The sequence below is a fragment of the Lissotriton vulgaris genome, chromosome 11 (assembly GCF_964263255.1).
Source record: "Lissotriton vulgaris chromosome 11, aLisVul1.2, whole genome shotgun sequence".
Classification (NCBI taxonomy): domain Eukaryota; kingdom Metazoa; phylum Chordata; class Amphibia; order Caudata; family Salamandridae; genus Lissotriton; species Lissotriton vulgaris.
In genome coordinates this window covers 726,559,116-726,579,882 of record NC_141699.1, presented here as the reverse complement: position 1 = coordinate 726,579,882, position 20,767 = coordinate 726,559,116, and the positions used below count along the sequence as shown (strand labels likewise).

General features: G+C 45.1%; 1 protein-coding gene across 2 annotated transcripts in view; it reads right to left on the bottom strand.

Annotated features, from left to right (window-relative positions):
• The window catches only part of LIMS2 (LIM zinc finger domain containing 2), a 354,252-nt gene that overhangs the window by 76,789 nt on the left and 256,696 nt on the right, over positions 1–20,767 (bottom strand). For both annotated transcript variants that reach the window (XM_086943811.1, XM_086943812.1), the window contains exon 9: positions 11,586–11,661. In XM_086943811.1, coding sequence (XP_086799937.1) covers positions 11,586–11,661 — 76 coding nt within the window. The remainder of the gene's footprint in view (positions 1–11,585; positions 11,662–20,767) is intronic.

The following is a 20,767-nucleotide window of genomic DNA, read 5'->3' as shown; positions in this document are numbered from 1 at the left end:
ACAAAAACCGAAAAAGAGCACTTTCTAATAGACTTAGAAATCAGGAAGAAATAAAAAAGCTTAGAAGGTCCTATAGATTAGCCTGTAAGGAAAGAAAATTAGAACTGAAACAAGCCTTGTGGAACCAACTACACGAAAGTTCCCTAAATAAAAACAGCGAGACATTTTGGAAAGTGATAAGAGCCCCGTTTCTAGCAGACACAAAAAAACCAACCATCAATAGAGGTGGCTATAGATGGATCTGCATGGGTAAGGAATATGCTACTTACCAGTATGCATCTGTTCTTGGCATGAAGGGCTGCTGACTTTCATATCTGTGCATAGATCGCCGCCTAGTGTTGGGTCCGGATGATTGCACATTGTTGTCCTGGAAGAGTCTTCGAAGTATCATGAGATAGGTGGCTCCTCCTGAATGTCGCTATGGCTCTGAGTGAGGAGGCTGGGAGTGAGGCGCAGCCATTGGTGAGGCACCACTGAAAGTTCCATGAACGTGGTGTACCAAGCTTGCCGTGCCCACGTTGGAGCAACCAGGATGAGTGTCATGGAGTGCTGTCGCAGTTTGCGTGCCACCAGAGGTATGAGGGGGGCTGGCGGAAAAGCGTACGCAAATCTGCCTGACCAGTTCATCCATATCGCATTGCCCTGAGATTGCGGGTGTGGGAACCTGCCGGCGAAGTTTGGGCATTTTGCGTTCTCGCTTGTGGCGAAGAGGTCGATGTCTGGATGACCCCACTGTTGGAAGTACGGATGGAGAACTGACGGGTGGATCTCCCACTCGTGCATCTGATGACTGTGCCTGCTGAGCAGGTCCGCCATTTGGTTGTCGACACCCGGGAGATGCTCCGCCATGAGGAAGATGTTCCTCTGAATGGCCCACTTCCGCATGCTCTGGGCTAGGTGAGACAGCTGCGGGGAGTGCGTGCCTCCCTGCTTCTGGATGTAATACATGGCGGTCATGTTGTCCGTCCGGACTAACACGACTTTGTTGCACAGGTGCAACTTGAATGCCTTTAGTGCCATGAAGATCGCCATCAGTTCCAACACATTGATATGCATCCTTTGCTGTTGTGCTGTCCATAGTCCCTGCACTGTGTAGTGGAGGACATGCGCTCCCCAACCCTGGAGAGATGCGTCCGTCGTTAGCACTATCTGTGGGACAGGCTCTTGGAATGGTCGTCCCCTGCAAAGGTTTTGTGGGTTCTACCAATGTAGAGAGTTGTAAGCACGACCGGTCACCAACACTAGGTCTTTTAGATGGCCATGAGCCTGGTTCCACTGACGGGCTAAGCATTCTTGAAGGGGACGCATGTGCAGCCTCGCGTGCGGGACTATGAATATGCAGGATGCCATCATGCCGATCAGTTGCATGAACACGTGCGCTGGGAGGGATCGCTGTGGTTGGAACCTCCGGATGAGCGTTTGCATGCTGTTGACCCTGGCCGGGTTCGGCTGCGCTGTGGCCGACTGGGTGTTTAGTGTTGCCCCCAGGTACTGTTGCACATGGGCTGGCTGCAGGTGAGACTTTGCGTAGTTGAGAGAGAACCAGAGACTGTGAAGGAGGTGAATGGTCCGCGACATGTCGCGCTCGCACTCCACGGCAGATTGGGCCGCACAAGCCAGTCGTCCAGGTAGGGATATACGTGCACACCTTGCCTGCGAAGGTGCGCCGCCACAGTCGCCAAGCATTTGGTGAAAACCCTGGGAGCAGTAGTGACCCCGAACGGCAGAACTTTGAGTTGGTAATGCTGACTGTTGATTGTGAACCTGAGATATTTTTTGTGACTTGGGTGAATGGGAATGTGGAAATACGCATCCTTGAGGTCCAGGGTGGCTAGGAAGTCGCCCTGACGGAGCAGCGGCAGGACTTGTTGTAAGGTTAGCATGTGAAAGTGCTCCGAAAGGATGTATTGGTTGAGGGGTCTGAGGTCTAGAATGGGCCGCAGGGACCCGTCCTTTTTTGGAATCAAGAAGTACAGGGAGTACACCCCTGCACCCCTTTCTTCGACAGGCACAAGTTATATGGCTCCTTTTTGCAGCATGGAGAGTACTTCTTGCTGCAATAAGTGCGAGTGCTCTGCGGACATAGGACGGTTTCTTGGGGGTATGTTGGGGGGGGGGTGGAGGTTAGTTCTAGACAATAGCCGTACCGGATAAGTTGTCTCACCTACCTGTCTGTTGTGATGTTTTCCCAGAGTGGCAGGAAATGCTGGAGTCTCCCCCCGACAGGTGTAAGATGGTCGGGGGGCAGTGACAAGAAGTCACTGTTTGTTGGGAGTGGAGGACCTGGCGTTGTTATTGCCACAGCCTCTCCCTTTGGCGCTGTTCCCACGGTATCCACCTCTGGTGTTTTTAGTGTAGGCAGATTGCGTGGTGCCCTTGGCGTACTGGGAATGCTGTAGAGCCTGTCCTCTTGTTTCTCCCCTGTTACCGGAGCGACGAAAGGAACTGCCCCGAAACTGCTGTGACTGGAGAGCCCCCATGGATTTCGCTGTCTCAGTGTCCTTCTTCATTTTCTCAAGTGTTGTGTCAACTTCCGGTCCAAACAGGAAGTCCGGATTAACCGGCTGATTGAGAAGAGTAGTTTGGATCTCGGATTTAAACCCTGAGATGCGCAGCCATGCATGGCGTCGCAGCATCACGCTAGTATTTACTGCCCTTGCCGCAGTGTCTGCTGCGTCCAGTGCACATTTTATTGACGCATTGGAGATCAGTTTTCCCTCTTGTATAACCATTTCTGCTGCCTCCCTGTACATATCAGGCATGTGCTGCATTAATTGTTCTAGGGTGTTGTAGTGCGCCCTGTCGTACCTAGCCAACAGGGCCTGTGTATTGGCTATTCTCCAAATGTTAGCGGCTTGCGCTGCCACACGCTTCCCAGACGCTTCAAAGATCTTTGACTCTTTGTCCGGAGGGGGAGCGTCACCGGTCGATTGAGAGTTAGCCCTTTTGCGTGCATTAGCCACCACTAGGGAGTCCAAGGGGAGCTGGCCTTTGATATAGGTGGGGTCCACTGGGGCAAGCCTGTATTTCTTGTCGATCCGGGGATTGATAACCCTGGCTTTGGTTGGCTCCTTGAAAATGGCTGTGGCATGCTTGAGGACCCCCTTAAGCATGGGAAGAGTCTTGGTGGAGCGTTCAGATGTGGAGAAGGTGTCAAATAAGAAATCTTCATCCACTGGCTCAGCATGCATTTCAACGTCATGGTTAAGGGCTGCCCGCTCTATTAAGGCATTGAATGCTGCAGTGTCCTCAGTTGGAGATTGTTTCACATTGTAGGACTGAGAGTCTGGAGCGGTATAGGGGTCATCAGGGTCATCGCCTTGATCTCCTGCTCCTGTCCATTGATTTGAGACATCCTGATCAGTGTCAGTGTTGTAAGAGAAGGCCATTTGGCCATAGTCCACATTCAAGTCCTCCTCACTTTGTGTTGGGGAATGAACAGTATGGTGCGAATAGTCCTGAAGAGGTTCAACAAGAACCGGAGAGGTCGTGGAGACCATCTTCTTTTTGAGTGGAATCCTGTAACCTTCCAAGGGATGTTTAGGCGCGATCTTCCGCTTGTGGACGGTAAGCCTGCCCGACTCCGAGTCAATGAACAGTTTTGCCTGGTTGTCGTAAAAAGGCTCGTGATAGACTACCTGTGCATGTGAGGATACTTTCGGCATCTTGGAAGCCTCGAGATGCTTTGGACGGGCCGTGGACGGAAGGCCAAACTTAAGAGGCGTCGATTCCGCATGCTTCGAACCTGAAGCGGCTGTTTCGGGTTTCTTCGACGCCTGTGTAGGCCGCTCGCTTGACCGCGTCGAATCGAGCTCCCGGCGCGGTGCGCCTCGATCCTTGGACGTCGACGACAATTTCGGGGTGTCCTTGGCCGTGGCTTCGACCCTCTTTGCCAGCCCAGCCTTGAGTCCTGAGAGGGGTGGCTGGAGACTTTTACCCAACGGAAGCCCTTTACCCTTCTCGCCATGTTTGGTCGTGGACGCTGGCGCCGACGCCGAGCCCTTCGAGGCGACGTGCTTCGTGGCCGAGCCCTGCTTCGAAGTCCCAGTCTTGGTGCCGACGGGTATCTTCGGCGTCGAAGGATCGTCGACAACCTTCGAGATGTTCGTCGACGTCGAACCGACCACCATCTTGAGTAGTTTCGGTTTCGATTTTGGCTCCGTCTGTTTCGGTTTCGATTTCGCAGAATCGACCGATGGCTCCTTCGAAAGGGTCTTAGCCTGGCCTTGTCGCGGGCTGTAGACCGAGAGGATGGATCTTGGCTAAGGCCTTTCGGCGATGCCTCGACCGGAGCCGGAGAGGGCTGAATGTTAATGATAGGCCCCGTAACTGCGGGCGGACTCGGTTCTCCACCGGAGTCGCCATCAACGGCCGCAAGGGCCTCATCGTCGTCCCCTACCTCGACGACGTCTTGGTCGTGGACGAAGTCCTCGTCTGGCTCGTCCACCTCGAAATTGGAGTCCTGCTCCGACGCCGGTTCCGACATTTCTTCGGGAACATCCTCTTCTGCCTCTTCCTCATCCTGGAAGAGTTCCTCGTCCCCGGCATCGAAGATGTTCGCAGGTGCTGGAGCCGACTGCTGGGCCGACTGCCTCGCCGCGCGTCGAAGTTTGATAGTCTTCTTTGAGCGGAACCTTGAGCAGGCGAAACATTTTGACTCGTCGTGGTCGGGGGACAAACATGTATTGCACACTGGGTGCACATCTAAGTTCGAATATTTCGAATTACAAACGGGGCACTGCTTAAACGGGGTCCGTTCCATCGTCAATGTAGTCTGGGCCTGTGTTGTCGAGAGAAGAACTTTTTTCGACGCCGATCGAAGAACCGAAAGGGCCAGGCACCAAACAATACAATACCGACGCTATGAAGGCCTTTTGGCCTTAGGAATAGAAAGAGTACAAGTTTTTTAACTGGAGTTGAGATTAGACATCCAAACCCAATGGCGGAAAAAAACAATCTGGGGATGGAGAGGATGCCCATGCGCACTGTAGTCCAGGGGAGGAGCCACCTATCTCGGGATACTTCGAAGACTCTTCCAGGACAACAATGTGCAATCATCCGGACCCAACACTAGGCGGCGATCTATGCACAGATATGAATTCAGCAGCCCTCATGCCTCGAACATCACTTTTCAAAAATCTTTGGCAAAAAACCAGAATCAGATCTTGTAGGGGGGACAAATAGCAATAGTAACCCCCAACAGCTAAACTCTCTTCCAATTCCATTAGTATTTACACTAACTGAAGTTATTGATGCAGAAACGGCTAGTAAAAGTGGGAAAGCCCCTGGCCCAGATGGGGTACCAGTGGACTTTTTTAAATACAAATTAGATTTGTGGGCCCCTATCTTAAAAAGGGTATTTGATTCCACTATGATGTGTGGGCTACCTAAATCCTGGACCCAATCTACTATGGTCCCCATCTTTAAGAAGGGTGAAAGACAGGACGTCACTTGTTACCGTCCAATCTCACTCCTGGATTCGCTGGGGAAAGTCCTGGGCAGAGTGGTTCTCCAGCGTTTACAGGAGTGGGTTGAGGACAGGTAGATTCTTTGGGACATCCAGTTTGGCTTCCGAGAGGGTTTCGGAACAACGGAGCAAGCCCTAAATCTGTCATTAATGATGGGGAAATATGTCTCAGCCAAGCGGGGCAGGCTATATAGGGTCTATGTCGACCTCTCCGCAGCGTTTGACTGCGTTTCCCATTCGAAATTATGGTCTATCCTCACTGAGATGGGGATGGAGCAGGCCCTCGTAACCTTCCTGAGAGAACTTTACTCAAACGCCTCTGCTAGAGTACGTTTTGGAGTAAACGGCGAACTATCTGATTCATTCGAGGTAGAGCGTGGGGTTAGGCAGGGTTGTGTCCTGGCCCCCTTTCTCTTCTCCCTCTACACAAATGGCCTTGAGGTTGAGATGTTGAGGGGGGTCAGGATCTTCCTCGAGTAAGAAACCGCCTAATTCCCGCTCTATTATATGCGGATGATGCAGTGATTCTCGCAAGAACACCGTGCGAATTACAGAAGGCACTAGATAGGTACGCAATGTTTATGGGCAGTTTGAATCTGCGCATAAACATAAAAAAGACCTACGTCATGGTGGCAGGAACTAAGAAAAAAGGGGGGAAAGGTATCTTCCTGGATAACGAAAGGATTGAAACAACTGCCCAATATCCATATCTTGGCATTATGATGGATGAAAAGATAAAATGGAAACCAGCCATAGAAGCCCGAAAGCACCAGTTCCTACGAGCAATTGCTGCTCTCAAAAAATTCTCACAAAAACTAGGAAAGAGACCACCAGTAGAACTGCTCCATATCTATAAAGCAAAATGTCAATCTACCGCACTTTATGGGGCAGGACTTTGGGGACACAAAAACACTAAATCCCTACAGGTTGCACAGAATACCTTTCTAAGATTCCTGTTGGCAGTCCCCAGATGTGCATCTACCTATGCCTCTCCCATGGAGCTAGGCATTTCGCATATAGCGGACCTGGCAAAAATACAACCGCTCTTGCTCTGGCGACGTATCTGGACCACGACGACAAATACCCTATCTAAACAGATAGTAACAGATTGGAAGTCACTGGACTACGTGGGAAAAATTGAGTGGCTCATGTACGTAAAGAACTTCCTCACAGATTTGGGACTTAGTAAATATTATTCTGCCCCGGAACTAATTGGTGAAATATCCAGAAAAGATTTTTAAAAAGGGCACTGAGCCATGTGGAAGAGTTACGAATTTGCACTGAGGCAAGAAAATCTTCGGTCCAACACTCCATGGCAGTTATGACCACCCTGGAGATTGAGCCGCACCTGACATATGTCCAGTCACAATTTGAGCGCTTCCTTTTGACAAGGTTTAGAATGAATATCTTTCATAGACTGGTGGCATTTCCGATAAAAAACAGTTGGGAAGAGTGTTTAATAGTGTGCCCATGTGATGACACATCAGAACAATCCACCATGCACACCTTTTTGTTTTGTAAATTTTACTCCGCACACCGTAAACTTTGGCTAATCCCACTCTTAAGAAAATGGGTTTAAGAAGATGTCGCCCTGCCATGTTGCGTTTGCAATTTATTGAGTCAGAAACAGTCTGTAAATATATAGAGACTTTTTAAAAATGTATTTTTAAACACAGAGTAAATCTTTGACCAAACCATATCGCAAACTGCAGGAAAAACAAGAGAAATTGGAAAAATTGCTTGATAGGTCTAAATTTCTTTTAAAAACTGTTTATATTAAAATTGACTTAGGATAAAGCTGATAGTTTTATGCTGTAAAGACTAATAACGTGTTGATTGTATATGTTATGATATATTTGCTGAAATTCTTTTATGGTTGTTTATGTACCTTGAAAACCGAATAAAGATTTACTTACTATGTAGCAGAAAGAGGTCCCTGTGGCTGCGACAATACGTCTCCACAGGATACCCTACATTTTGTACTTTTATGAAAATATTTTTCTTACAGCAGACATTTGTTTCTTAAACCTTTTCTATCAGAAATTAGATTTAAGCATGGTTGTGTAGCTCTATTGTATTTGCAACTCCAGCCTAATGTCCGCACGCTTTTTGTTGTAACAAACTTTCTTAGAGTTGCCCTAAGATCAAGGAATTCTAGAGGTGACTGATGGATATAAGGTCATTTGCGATTTTGCACATACTGTGACATGTTGTTTTAAATGAATTTGTTACTGTTTTTTATTCCTGTTTCTTTCATGGCTGTGATTACTGCGGAATAAAGATTATTATTATTATTATAAGAGAAAATATAGTAAAAAGCACCATAAAAGCATGCTTAGAGTGTAGAAGTAGATGAAAAGCCATATAAAATGTGTCCAATAAAACTAACAAATGAATATTTCTAAATGATTAATGAGAATGTATATGTGCTATAACTAAAATGCACTATTAGCTTTGTCTGAAATAAATATCAGTTATATGCTGCATTATTATGGCAAAAGAAAAGAATATGTATTTTTAGAAACTCTTCTTTTTCCTTACCATTGTAATGTATTAAGTGGCTAAAGAGTATATGGTGCAAAATAAATTTCATAATAGCTGGAAAACTGAAACTTTCCATATGTGATCCTTATATGTACAGTCTCAAAATTCCAAAAATGATATTAGAAATGCATTTTAAAAACATATATTCCAAGTATATGCTTTCTAATTGCAGTAATTGACTACAATTACTATTGAACATTTGTTAGACATGATATATATCGACTGCCTGACAAAAGAATACGTGAAGTTTCATGTGCTCATTTTTAGAGATCATTTGCATATTAATACTGTCATATTACTTTAAATTGCATTTAATTTCATGTTAAATTCTACGACTATGCCTTCTCAAGATGTCTACCAGAAAGTGTTTTACAAAATGTTAAAAGCTTAATACTCTTGTGTGAACTGCACTCTAGGGACTAGCACACCTGGAACTTCCGACAATGAATATCCTGTTGTGATTCAAGCCGTGTGCTCATGACGGATGCCCATTTCTCATATTCTATGTGGGAAAATCTCTGAATGTTGCCAGTTTTGCACCTTGTGAATGAAAGATAACTTCAGGTATGTCAGACTATGATAGTGTGACACAGTGGGTGTCATCACCGGACTGATGAACTATGTTATCACTTCCTGCTCAAGGGAGAGAAGAGCTTCTGTTTTGCCAGTCCAGGGTGCAGTCCTGTCCTGTTCTGTTCTGTCCCGCCCTGTCCATTGGTCTGCTTTTCCGCCTTGTAGAGAGGTGTCGGAGGAGAAGCGTGTGGACTCTGACCCCAAGCTTAAGCTGAGAGAACTTTGCAGGCCTTTTCTCCTGCCGCTAAATAGACAGGAACCACTTGCCTTACGGACTTTCCTTGGACTACTTTGCCAAACAAGAGCTTTGCAAATGCCTTGCAGAGCTTTCCTTTAACTTGTCCTTCTAGCTTCCCATGAAAGCTGTCTTTAATTAATGTTAAGAACTTTTGTAGTTGACGCTACACCTGTAACTGACAATTGAGAATTTAATTGATTAATGGCTTACTTATTGCTATTATCCATTATAAACTTTGATTTGAAGCTCTTTAAATGTCTGAGTCTTTTAATTCTTTTTCCCTACCAGGACTGTGCTTGGGTATAGATATTACTAATGCATATTACAGACAACTATAGATTTTTCACCAAACACTAGGTTCTGGTGCTGCTTTTCTGTATGGCAACAGCAAAGTTATTAGTCTCTGTGACTCTAATCTGTTGGAACGTATTCAGGAAATTAGGACTTCCAGTTGCTATCCTGAATCTTTTACAGTATGGTCCTATAAATTGTATATTTAAATATTATCACTAACTCGTCAATTTGGCTACCAATTCCTGGTCCTCACTGGGTAGCCAAATGAGACCACCCTAAATTCCATCGTCCTTAAATGTGATGAACAAGATTAAAAGGAGGACCAAGTGAAGAGAAATAAAGAAAAACTGAAGCAGAGCGTGAAAAGGAGAAAAAAAGGGCCCAGAAAATGCTGGATCATACTCTACTGGTATACAATATTGTAGTGGGTTATAGAATTTACAAGGGATTTTAGTTACTGTACTAGGTTTTAGAATGGATACTGGATTTTATCTATTCTCATGACTGGTCGATATTGTATTATTTCTATACAATAGATATTTCAATTCCAATTTTACTGCAAGAGTTTCCAGATCCAGTCTGATACCATGGACGATTCCTAGGGTGAGGAATCTGCAATTAGAGGCATCCATTATCACTCAACATTCTACACAAATGTGATCTATGTTGTTCTTCATTGTTGGGGAGTTCCAAACAGGGCCTTTCATTTTGAATGGTTGAATGTCCATATTTCCTGTATGAAGTAGAGGCAACATGCATCTTATATTAGACTGGGAAACTCTTGGATTTGCTCTACTGAGAAGGATGTAGAGGATTCATTAACCTGCATCACCATGGCTGTCAAATATTGTATTGCATATTCCCTAAGAGAATCTGCTGCCTGCACCTTGGAAAGCAGCCTCACATATATGTGTGTGTCTGGAATCATCACAACACTTTGAAGAACGTATTTTCTTACAAAAAAATAAAAATAAAAGCAAAGAACAAATAGGTTTAGGACATACACTGAAGTCCACTACAGGGAAAATATATATTTTTAAATATTAGAAAAAGTAAACCGTGGTCATATACAATGAAAGCTGTAACACTCTTGGTCACAACCCTTCACGTATTGTATAATTTACTTGGTCTACAATAAGAGCCTAGTGTCCAAGAATTCTGCTTTGATGACAGACATAGCTAACCTACTACCTTACACAATACTAAGCCAGGAGAGGGAGTAGAAGTAAAGAAAAAGGGTTTGGCCTGCTACTGATATTTAATATTGGTGTGGCCTATAGAATGGCTAAGCTAAAGATGACGACTACGTTGGGAAAAGGCTGCTAGAGTCAGGTCCATGTATTAAAACAACACATTTGTTTTTTAAGAAACTTTGTGCAAGTGTTGTGTATGGAGGTTTACTTGTTTCAGCTTTGTTTCCTTGCAACACCCTGTCATTTTATCTTCACAAAATTGCGTGTTGGTTTGTGGGCTGCATTTACCTGAATTGTCAGTGTATGTTTACGATTTATTTCTAGCTTATGTTGTTACTATTTTTAAATATTTGGTGAATTGGCCACTTAGTGGCAGTGATATTAATGTCCCCTTTGGTTTTACATCATTGTCTCTTCTTTTACCATTGGTTGCCTGGAGGTTCATCTCTTCTCATTTAAATGTGTGCAATATGGCTGAAGAATGAAAAATCTGATCAACTAAATATTATATTCACAATACCTAGTGGTCCAGTAATCTTACATTACCTGTATGTATTTTTGATAGTGCTGGGGACTTTGGGGTGCAAAATACCTAGAGCTGAGAAGGAGAGAACTGATTTATATATTATTTTCTATGACGGTGGACCTTCTGACATACTTTTCAGTCCTTCCTCACTAGGAATTACAGGTAGTGATGACTTTGGTTTTGTGTGCATAAATGCAGGGTGTTATGGCAATTTGTGGCAATGTGAGTGGCTGAATGACAGAGCTGGCACGGCTACACCAAATTAATTTGTTAGCCCTATTATAAAGTTTCACAGAGACAGAAAAACTAATTTCCCTCAGCCTCTGCTTATTCCAGAGTTGCCTTTATCATTTGGTCCCTGCAGAATGGGAATTGAATATTTGAATTTCGCAATGAAAGGGCTTCTGAGCTAGATGTTACACAGAGTACGAGCAACAGTCGGTGCATCATAATGTACATAGTAAAAGTGAGGTTGACAGGATTACTATAATGCATATCTAATGCACCATCTACTTTAGCGGCAGCAGAATACTGAATATTAAAGGTCTCATCATCTGGACTGTCGCCGTCAAGACACCAGCCTCATTCCTGGAACTCAGAAAGTGGCAGTCTCCTTCAATGCTAAACATAAAGAGAACAAATGTGCATGTGGATATTGGGAGAGGGACAAGGAATACCCTGTGGCACAAATTTATGAAAGCAAAGGACACACATTTCTTTGTAGGAGGGAAATGTGCTGAGAACACTTACTTTAAAGTCAGCTTGGCATTACAGCCGGAGCAGGAGAAGCAGTTGACACACCAGGCTTTATTCAGAGCAGAGACCACTATGAAAAAAACAAAACTTCATTCAGAACTACTCAACTTGAAGGGGCTAAGGAGCATTGAAATAAACTAGGTCAATGAAAGAGGACCAACTAGAAACAAATACAGAGAACCTTTATCAGCCAGTGTAAAAAGTTATTCACTTTCAGTTTAAAAGAGAATAACAGGAAAGAGTAATTCAATCTGGCAACGAGTCATTGACTCGAGTAAAGACACCCGGCAAGCAACTTAAGATAAAGCACCAATGACTCATGAAAAGGCGATATCACATTCCAAACTCTTGAGAAAATGCAGCGCCAACAGTTTAACAAAGGTTGTTTTAGTGATTCACAGGTTAACAAATAAGCTGTGTAGATGATGCTAAAATGAGCGCAACCGGTATCGGAGGTTGTTATGGTACTAGCAGCAAATTATAATCAAGCTTAAATTGTGCTCATGTGTCTGTACTTGCATTTATCACCGGAATTTAGCTGATGCATTTGTGGGTCAGATTCTCAAAATTACTGGACATGTAAGTTGAACTTGCATAGACAAATAGCCTTTAAACGACTGTAAAGACGTTTACCATCTACAAAACATGTTTTTACACTCGAAAAAAATTTACTCACCTAATTTTCCTGAGAGTAAAACTCTACCAGACATGGGGCGGGAATTTACTTTCCAAAGTAGGAATGACCTAAAAATTTGGTAATAGCCACCCATTTTCCTGCCCTAGGTGCGGACTGGTTGATGGTGATCTTCTGCACATGCTGTGGACCTGCACAACACTTGCCACGTACTGGGAGACTATCACAACACACCTGGCGCAATGCACCGACCATAAGTTAGAGTGGTCATGGGAGGTGTGCATTTTGGGATTATACCGGAGAACCAAGAAACTTAGAGTGACCACCCGCTATATAGATCTGGGTCTTATTGCGGCGAGTGGTTTCTCACCAAGCGCAGAAGAGCGTTGCCAAACCAGGCGCCAATGCCATAAATTAAGACCTTTTGCCATGTCCAAGGACTACTGGGCTCCATAGGTGAAGCCTGCGGGGGCAAGGCATAAGGCGGGGATAGCCAATGGGAGATTGTCAGTGAATTACATCAGTTGATGTCAAGCGTGCATGTAGGGTTGGAGAGATCTCAGGCTGTGTCCAATCAGACGTGTGTACTTCAGACTTAAAACCCAGCGCTCTGTTTGGGAGCAGGGGGGAACACAGCAGTGCCCCTCCTTTGGAGCGTTGTGTACACCTGCTTCAACCAACTGCTGATTTGCTCTCATGCAGCTTTAAGTGTAAAGCTGCATGAGAGCGAATACTGGATTGGTTTGTTTGTGATTAATAACCTGCCCTTGCGGACCAGCCTTTCAAGGAAGCGCATGCGGCAGGCAGCCGGCAGGTCGGAAACCCTCCACGATCTCACTTAAGGATTTGTGCTAATGGGATTGCCTGACTGGGCCAAATGACAGGCGTCTGACTGCCCCCTCTAGGAGCTTGCATGATTCCAACAGCACGCGCATTCATGCTAGATCTTATGCTTGCAAAGAAAGGGTGTCGGAACTGACCCTGCATTTGTACATTGTGCTAGAGGCCCTCATCCTACGTCCCGGATTGAATTTCCTGTTTCTCTTACTTTATCGGTCTGTTCAGGGCTTTTCTGGCTGTTTCATTGTTCAGGTAGAAGAAAAACTGCTAGCCCTCAAGAATAGCAAGGGCTCCACCACATCACGCACAGCATAAACTCCACAGACTGTGGCACACTTTTTAGAAAAATATGGTCTCCGTCCTCATTTTTTAATTCCACCGCTGCAAGAGCGTTGACTGCAGTGCACAAGGTAAGTGGGCTCCCAACTTTATTTTAAAACTCTAATTTCAAATTTCTTATTATTTGCAGAGTGTTTTAAATGTTTCAATTGAGCATTTTACTTTCCAATGTATAAATAAGTTAATAAGGCGTTGCAAACCTCTAGGGCACAGCTTTCCAAACTTTTTATGTTGATGACACACCTTTTTGTCAATATTTTTTTAAGGACACTGTAACGCGAGCTCAGCGAGCGAGCCCGAACCACCTTAGGGTGGTATGGGGGTGAAAAAGTAGTGGGCAAATGGTGCATTTCCAAGCAAATTTGAGAAAGCAGAAAGGTTAATGAAGCAATTGTGAATCTGTTCTAACAAAGACAGTGACTGGCAAAACTGAGTGTAAGCAAGTTTAGGTTTGTGCATGTAGCCAGCGGCAATCGAGGGAATCTGCAAGGCACTCAGCTGATTATAATTATACACGTATTCCATACCGTTTTATCTATTTGCTGCAATTTTGGTTAGTCAGATACATGAAAGCTGTATAACAATTATTCTTAAGCTTTGCAGAAGTTCTTAGAGTTTGTCCTTGCTCAAAGGGGTGTAATTTCTTACATTTGTTTTACCCTCATCTTCGTTGCTTGATTTTTGCTCACTAGAAAGTGTCACGCATAGTCATTGAAATGGCATTCAAATTTACACTGAAATTATGAGCAACAGCCCAGCTATTCGACCCTCTTCAGGTCCTTTTCAGTTTTCAAGTGGGACACAGTGGTGGTGACATGTTCACTTTCAAGCTATGTTAGCTCCCCTTCCAGGGCAGCCATCCTACTACTGCCCATCTCTCCTGTAATAGTCACTCCCTGGATTGTAGCTTTATAAGCTGCCCACAGAGTGATCGGACTCTGCACTGTCCCCCTGTTTTCCTTGAGTTACAGCTTGCTGGCCTTGTCTAGTCGCTTGACCTCCTGCCTGTTAAAGAGACGTCAGGTCATAGTTACACACAGAGGCGAGTGATCACTAATTCCCCAGGCCAAGTACTCAACCTCTACGATCCTAGTTAAAGAGCAACGGGGGGAAAAAATCAAGGGGCAGATTTATAAAGGCCTTGCGTCGCCGGTGCGTCATTTTTAACATGGAAAAAGTGACGCACCGGCGGCGCAAGGCCTTCATAAATCTGCCCCCAAGTCTCAAGTGCATAACATGTGCACTCCTGTAGTAGGAATAATCTCTCTCGCTCCTGTGAAGAGCTATGCAAATATCCGAAACCCCCATTGCCTGTGTAAAACCCTCCAATTTCCTTCAGGTTTCGCTCTCTTCGTTCCGCTGCTCATTCTATCGGTGTATCCAGTGCAAGGTTGCCTGTAATAATTAATTACAAGAGTAGCAGGTGATGTGTGCATGTAGGTGTGTCTTCGGAGCAAATCACAGTGCTCGTGTACATGTCTGCCTTCTTCCACAGGACAGACTCACAATGGAGAGGTAGGAGCACGCTAATCCATTCTTTTGTGGGAGCTGACAACAGCTCTTATATCTGCACAGCTCATCCAGAATCGCCCTTGCACCAGTGGTCCAAAGGGGGGAGGGCAGGGGCGAGGGAGTAGGTGGGGGCAAATGAGTCAAAGACATATGAACAGGAAAGTGAAAAGAGATGGGTTAGAAATAAAAAAAGAGGGTCCGAACAAGAAAAGAAAGACAGGTTCAGTGGAAAGGTGGCGAAAACAAAAAACACACCAACATGCAGAAAATACAAAACAGGAGAATAAACGGTGGGAAAAAAATTGGAAACAGGCAGACTTGCAATATCCTCGCAATCTACAGTTGGGGACACCCTATCTAATATTTTGTGCATGTAGATAGCATCTCTTGTTACATTGGTATACTAAACATGAAAAAGTAAGAAATATGGTATAAATAATGTAAATAGTACAGCACATGTTCGTTAATATATCACAGTGTCGTGACAGAACACTGCTCTGAAGAGTGGTTTTCACCACCAAGAAAGCATCAATTTTTGTGATCTATGACTGAGTGTTGATAAAGCCACATTAACTCCAGAGAATACCGAGGTCACTGTGTCACTGAGAAGAGGGAGGTGACAATACATCATCCAGGAATTGGCGGATGTCCTGTCCGTGTCTCAGTTTCTCCATCTTTCTTTTAGTGAGTATGTGAAGGTTGTTTTCCTGGCAGTAGAGTTGCTTCTGGGTCTGCGGCCAGGAAACACTTTGCTGAAGACAGGAATAGTGTAATAGGTGCTACCCTACATATAGTTGTTCTAACTTGCACTATTACCGCCAGAAATGCCCCCAGCAAATCTGAACCTAGTATTCCCACACCTGATGATTTCAGGTCCTCTGTATTGGCCAGAGCGCTACCCCCAGGAGATACTGCTGTGGCCAACTGGCACAGGGGGGCCTATGCGGAGACTGTCGTTGCTTTTCATTTGCAAGGCATAAAAGCAGTGCCGCCCCTCCGATTGTGAGAGCCAAGGAAGCCTCCATCAAGAAGGCCCCATCCGACGGAGTATTTCAGACTACAGGCCCGGTCGAGCATATACATAAATCAACAGTATTTCCTCGCCCTCATTTCCCCCTGCCAGTGCGTGCCACTTAGCATCCGTTTTGTCTCGTAAACCGCCGGGCAGAAAACAACAAACTGTGGCAATTACAATGCCCCCAACGGAAAAAAAAAGTTACAGGACAACCTTACCGAGTGCCTGGGATGGGGCTCTTTGTGGTCACTGCTTCTGAAAGAGAACACGGTGCGTTTTCTCGCTTGCGGCTCGTCTAATGCTGCTCCTTCCACCGCGTACTGAACGTAAAGGCAATGTCCAAGAGAGCATTTACCTAATTGGCCACGCAGACTGAATCATCGCGCGACACACCCACACATGGGACCCGACACAGTACTGTTTGGAAAGCTGTGCTCTAGGGGTAAGCGGATCCTGGGTTATGAACTGCTGCTCTGGCACCGGAGCCCAGATGTGGGAAGGGCTCAGTTTGCACTCCAGGAAAAGACACAGAGGATGTGATGGTTTGTGGAGTAATCGTTAAGATGGTTGGTGGAGGTGGGGGGTATTCGCGTTTAACATCCTGAGACCTTTTTTTAGAAGCAAAACGTTTTGCCTTCCAATGTTAAACCAACATTTTGATTATTGCATTTCGATGTTGTTGATAGCTGAACAAGGAATCCGCTATATACACTAGACTAATGAATTGGCAGACTTGCAGCAGGCTGGGTTAGATCTCCTAATGCTGAGCTCACACTGTATGATTTTACCCTGACTGGGTCTGACTCCCGCTGTCCAAGCTCAGACAGACAGAGGAGGCCGAGATGTACTAGGGAGCCGAGTGCGACCTTCACGGCCAGAGAGCCGGAGACTTCACTGACCACTGTCACTGAGGCTAGAGGCTGCCCACCTCCCCTCACCGCCACTACTCCACACCCTCTCTTAGCCCCCTGGTCTCATAAACTAGAAGGTTCTTTGAGTTGAGCTCTTGTCAACCCTCTCAGCCATGTCACTTGAATCACAGACCAAGGAAGGCTTAGCCAAAGCCATGTCAGGAATTACCAGGCCATATCAAGGGAAACTGGGATTGAACTCAGAACAGCTGTAAGAGGGGGAAAGGAGGCTCATTACGTAGCGTGCACAAGACCAGCAAACAAAAGGTGAAGTAAAAAACAATTACATAAACGTAAGAAATATAAATGCCCATCTTGAGTAGATGTATGATTGAGTCCAGCATATCTCGAGTCATTATCCTTGTCAGTCTCCAGGGCCAGCAGGAAAGGGGACAGGTAGTACTCATGTTTTTGTTTACATCCCATAGTATACCTATTATAATCCGAGGAATGTAGGTCTTCTCTTTAGAATCTGCATCCCTTGCTGCACATTGAAAGCCTGCTGTCTCAACTATAATACATTTTCGGAATACATTCATACTGCTATGTTCATTTTTCTTGGCCCCAACACCCAACTTAATTTTACAGTTTGTGTGTCCTGAAACAGAACTGCGGCAATCCATACCTAAACTACACATTTTGCTTTGTTAGTGATATTAAACGCCCCTAAACAAATTATTTTCTTTGCCAAATTAGAGTTGTATCTCTTTTTGGTTTACAGTTAGATGGTATGTGACAGGAATCCGCGTTTGACCCTTAAGCGTGCTGGCTTTGCTTATTGCATAAAAGTCATACCTAACTTTTAAGACTCACCACTTTAAAATGTCACTAACTGCCACTGCATAGGCTGGGTCCAAAAACCCCTCAAGCCACCAGTCATTCAGTATTAAGAGATGAGCCGCTCTATAATATGCAGCAGGTCAGGACTGGCAAGGCCTCCCTCGAAAGAGGGCCTGCAGCATTTTGCGAGGACTATGCAGTGTATTCCCCACTCCACAGAGGCTCGCGCAATAGAGCATTCACCCTGGTGTAGAACATTTTCTTTCCAGGAAACACTGGATATTTTCCCCAAAACTCAAAATTTAGCTATATTTTGGCTATTTTCTCTGTTCCATCCAGAGGAATCTCCAAACCCTGGGTGTCTTTCAGAATCCACAGGATGTTTGAAAAAAATTACGTAGATACCTTATGTGAACATAAAGTTATGGAGGCTTAAGCACAATGTAACCCAATTAGCTAAAGAAGGTTTCTGCACAGGGGGTGGTGGTGGTCAGGGTGGGTGGGAGCATGCAGTAGTTAAGGGGTTAGGATGGCACCTGAATTCAACACTTAAGCGCAAGCCCTTTGGCATATGACATGAAGTAAAGTGACTTTCTGTTTCTATTTTTGTGTAAGTACTATTAAGCTAGCTCCCGAGTAGAACGCCGGCACACACGATTTGCAAATGTGGTGACTGGAAGTGTATTAGTCTCAGGTGAGTCCTAGTATAAATGTCATATTTTTTACTATGCACAGATTGATGAAAATAAGTCCTTGTTAAGTAGAGCCTAGCATTGCATCTCATGCGCTGCTCGCTCTGAGAGGCATGCTGTAGTAGGGTATGTTAAGGAAGTGCTGTGAGAGCCCCGCCCATATTTTTCATTGGCTGGTGTCATTGTCCTTGGTAAATGCAGGCTTCCCATTGACAATGAGGCTTCTTAGTCTCTCCTTATTACCGCCCTGTCTCCTTTTGTGACCGCCCATCAGGACTGGAATTTTTGCTTGTGGTGTTACACTGTCTCTATACACGTTGCGATAATCACGGAAGAGACCCCGCTATGACCTGTCTTCAATGGACTCCCAGTGAGAGCCCAGGCCACTAGGGGAGGCTATGTCAATTGCACGTACTTTAATAATATTTTAGCAATCACTTTGCTTTCATTTACTTATAAGTGATTTCCTCCTGTGTTTTTTTTTTTTTTTAGGTTTGTATTTCAGCGGGGAAAAATACCAGCTAACACAGACTGTTTTATTGTTTAATGTTTTTCTTTTAATTTGCAGAGGCTGTTTTCACTTTAGTGGCTAGCCTTTTTTATTTAATAATGTGCATCGCAGTTCGCTTTTACTTTAGCCGCGATGGTACAGAAACTTGTTACATTTTTGTTTAATTTGCATACTTGCTGCCAGGCTAAGTGAAGGGAGGCGGAAGAAGGCTTGTTGTTTTAATTGAAATCATAGCAGGCTATGATGCTTTCCTTTCTCGCTTCCAGCTCGGGATGGTTGACAGAGTGAGGTTGCAGAAGCAGTCATGTGAGACCTCTCTGGTAAAAGCAGTCACCTACCCTCTCTGCGGTACACAACACCGTCTTCTGATTGGTGAAGAGCGATTTGCTTATGTACTGCACTTTAGTTGTTCGCGCTGATGCTCAGAAAGAGGACTCAGGGAAGGTAACCTGCTCCGGGGCAGTATAATCATTGTAAACCAGAGCCCGTGCTTTATATAGGCACAACACTATCTTGGTCCCTTTCTAAGCACTTTTATAGGTCTGATTTTGTGAACCTACACCACCAGGGAAGCTGCCAGCTAGGGTCTTAATTTTCATGTGTAGGCTGTGTTTCAGGGTCTATGCTCATGCAATACTTGGCCTCAGTGCCGATGCTTTCAAGAGCAGGACAGACGCATTATCACTCAACCAAGCAGCACTAGTTTTATTGAACTTTTTATTGACAACAACCCTTATTTGACATCACATATTTGTTGAAAGATGTGAACCCGCAGCCTCCAACTTGACTGCACGGATGTTTGCAGCAGGCTACACCCTCTTAGCTGTCTTATTATTATTGAATCCGCGGCGTAATGCAAAACTAATCCCCCTTCCACCGCAGAATGTGATGAGGGGCCCGAGTCTTCAGTGTCTCACAGACGTTAATTGACATTGGGCTGAATGGGGGGCTCTTGAAGAGTTGGGGACCTGTGTAATGCTCCTGCATTAGATCATGTAACCAACACGTTACATAGAAAGCTCCACTACTGTAGCTTAAACCGACTGAAGGGTTGTGGGTTTGGCCAATGTAACTTGCAAAGTGTACTCCAGGGGCGTCCAGGAGGACCGCATTATGGCTAGAATTGAGGTGTGAGTAGCTCTATAACTGACTAATATGTATATATATATATATATATATATATATATATATATATATATATATATATATATATATATATATATATATATAGTCACGTGTGCAGCTTCCAGCTGCGCACTTACCTGGTGAAATGGATTCTGGGACTTGCTGTTCCCAAGAGCGGCAAGTAGTGGCAAAAACACACGATTGGGGAGGGAGCAGATTCCCACCAATGGGGAAGAGGCAGGACATTTGAAAACGCGAGTGGGGGAGTATCCGGGACACAGAGGCATCCGAAGAAGGCCAGGAGGCCGAAATGCATCATGCCTGTCCAAGTTGAATAAAGCGTTTCCTTCCAGTTCCCCTGTGTGGCTTCTGCTTCTTTTCAAAAGGGAGGAGGATGTTGGTGATATTATTGTGCGTCAGCCAGCGACGCACTTCAGAAGCTCCGTTCTGCAAAGTTTGGCCTGAGGCATTACTGGTTCCTGCTCTCGTAGCCTCTCTACATTCCAAGGTATTGGATTTACTTCAGGCCCGCCTCACGTTTCCAGCTAAGCAAGGGTGGCTGCTGTGCGGTCGTGACTTCACGACGAGCTGGAATACATGGCTATTCCTATCTCCTGCCCAGCGGATGCGAGAAAATTGGAGGTTAGAACGTAAAGGGGACCCAAGGAAGCGCTGGCGACCACATTACAACCTGGACTCATTACATCTGGCCACATCGTGTATTGCCCTGTACTCTGCAAGCCATTTAGGTCTAAAACATCAGAGACTTCCAGCTGCACACTTACCCGGTGAAATGGATTCTGGGACTTGCTGTTCC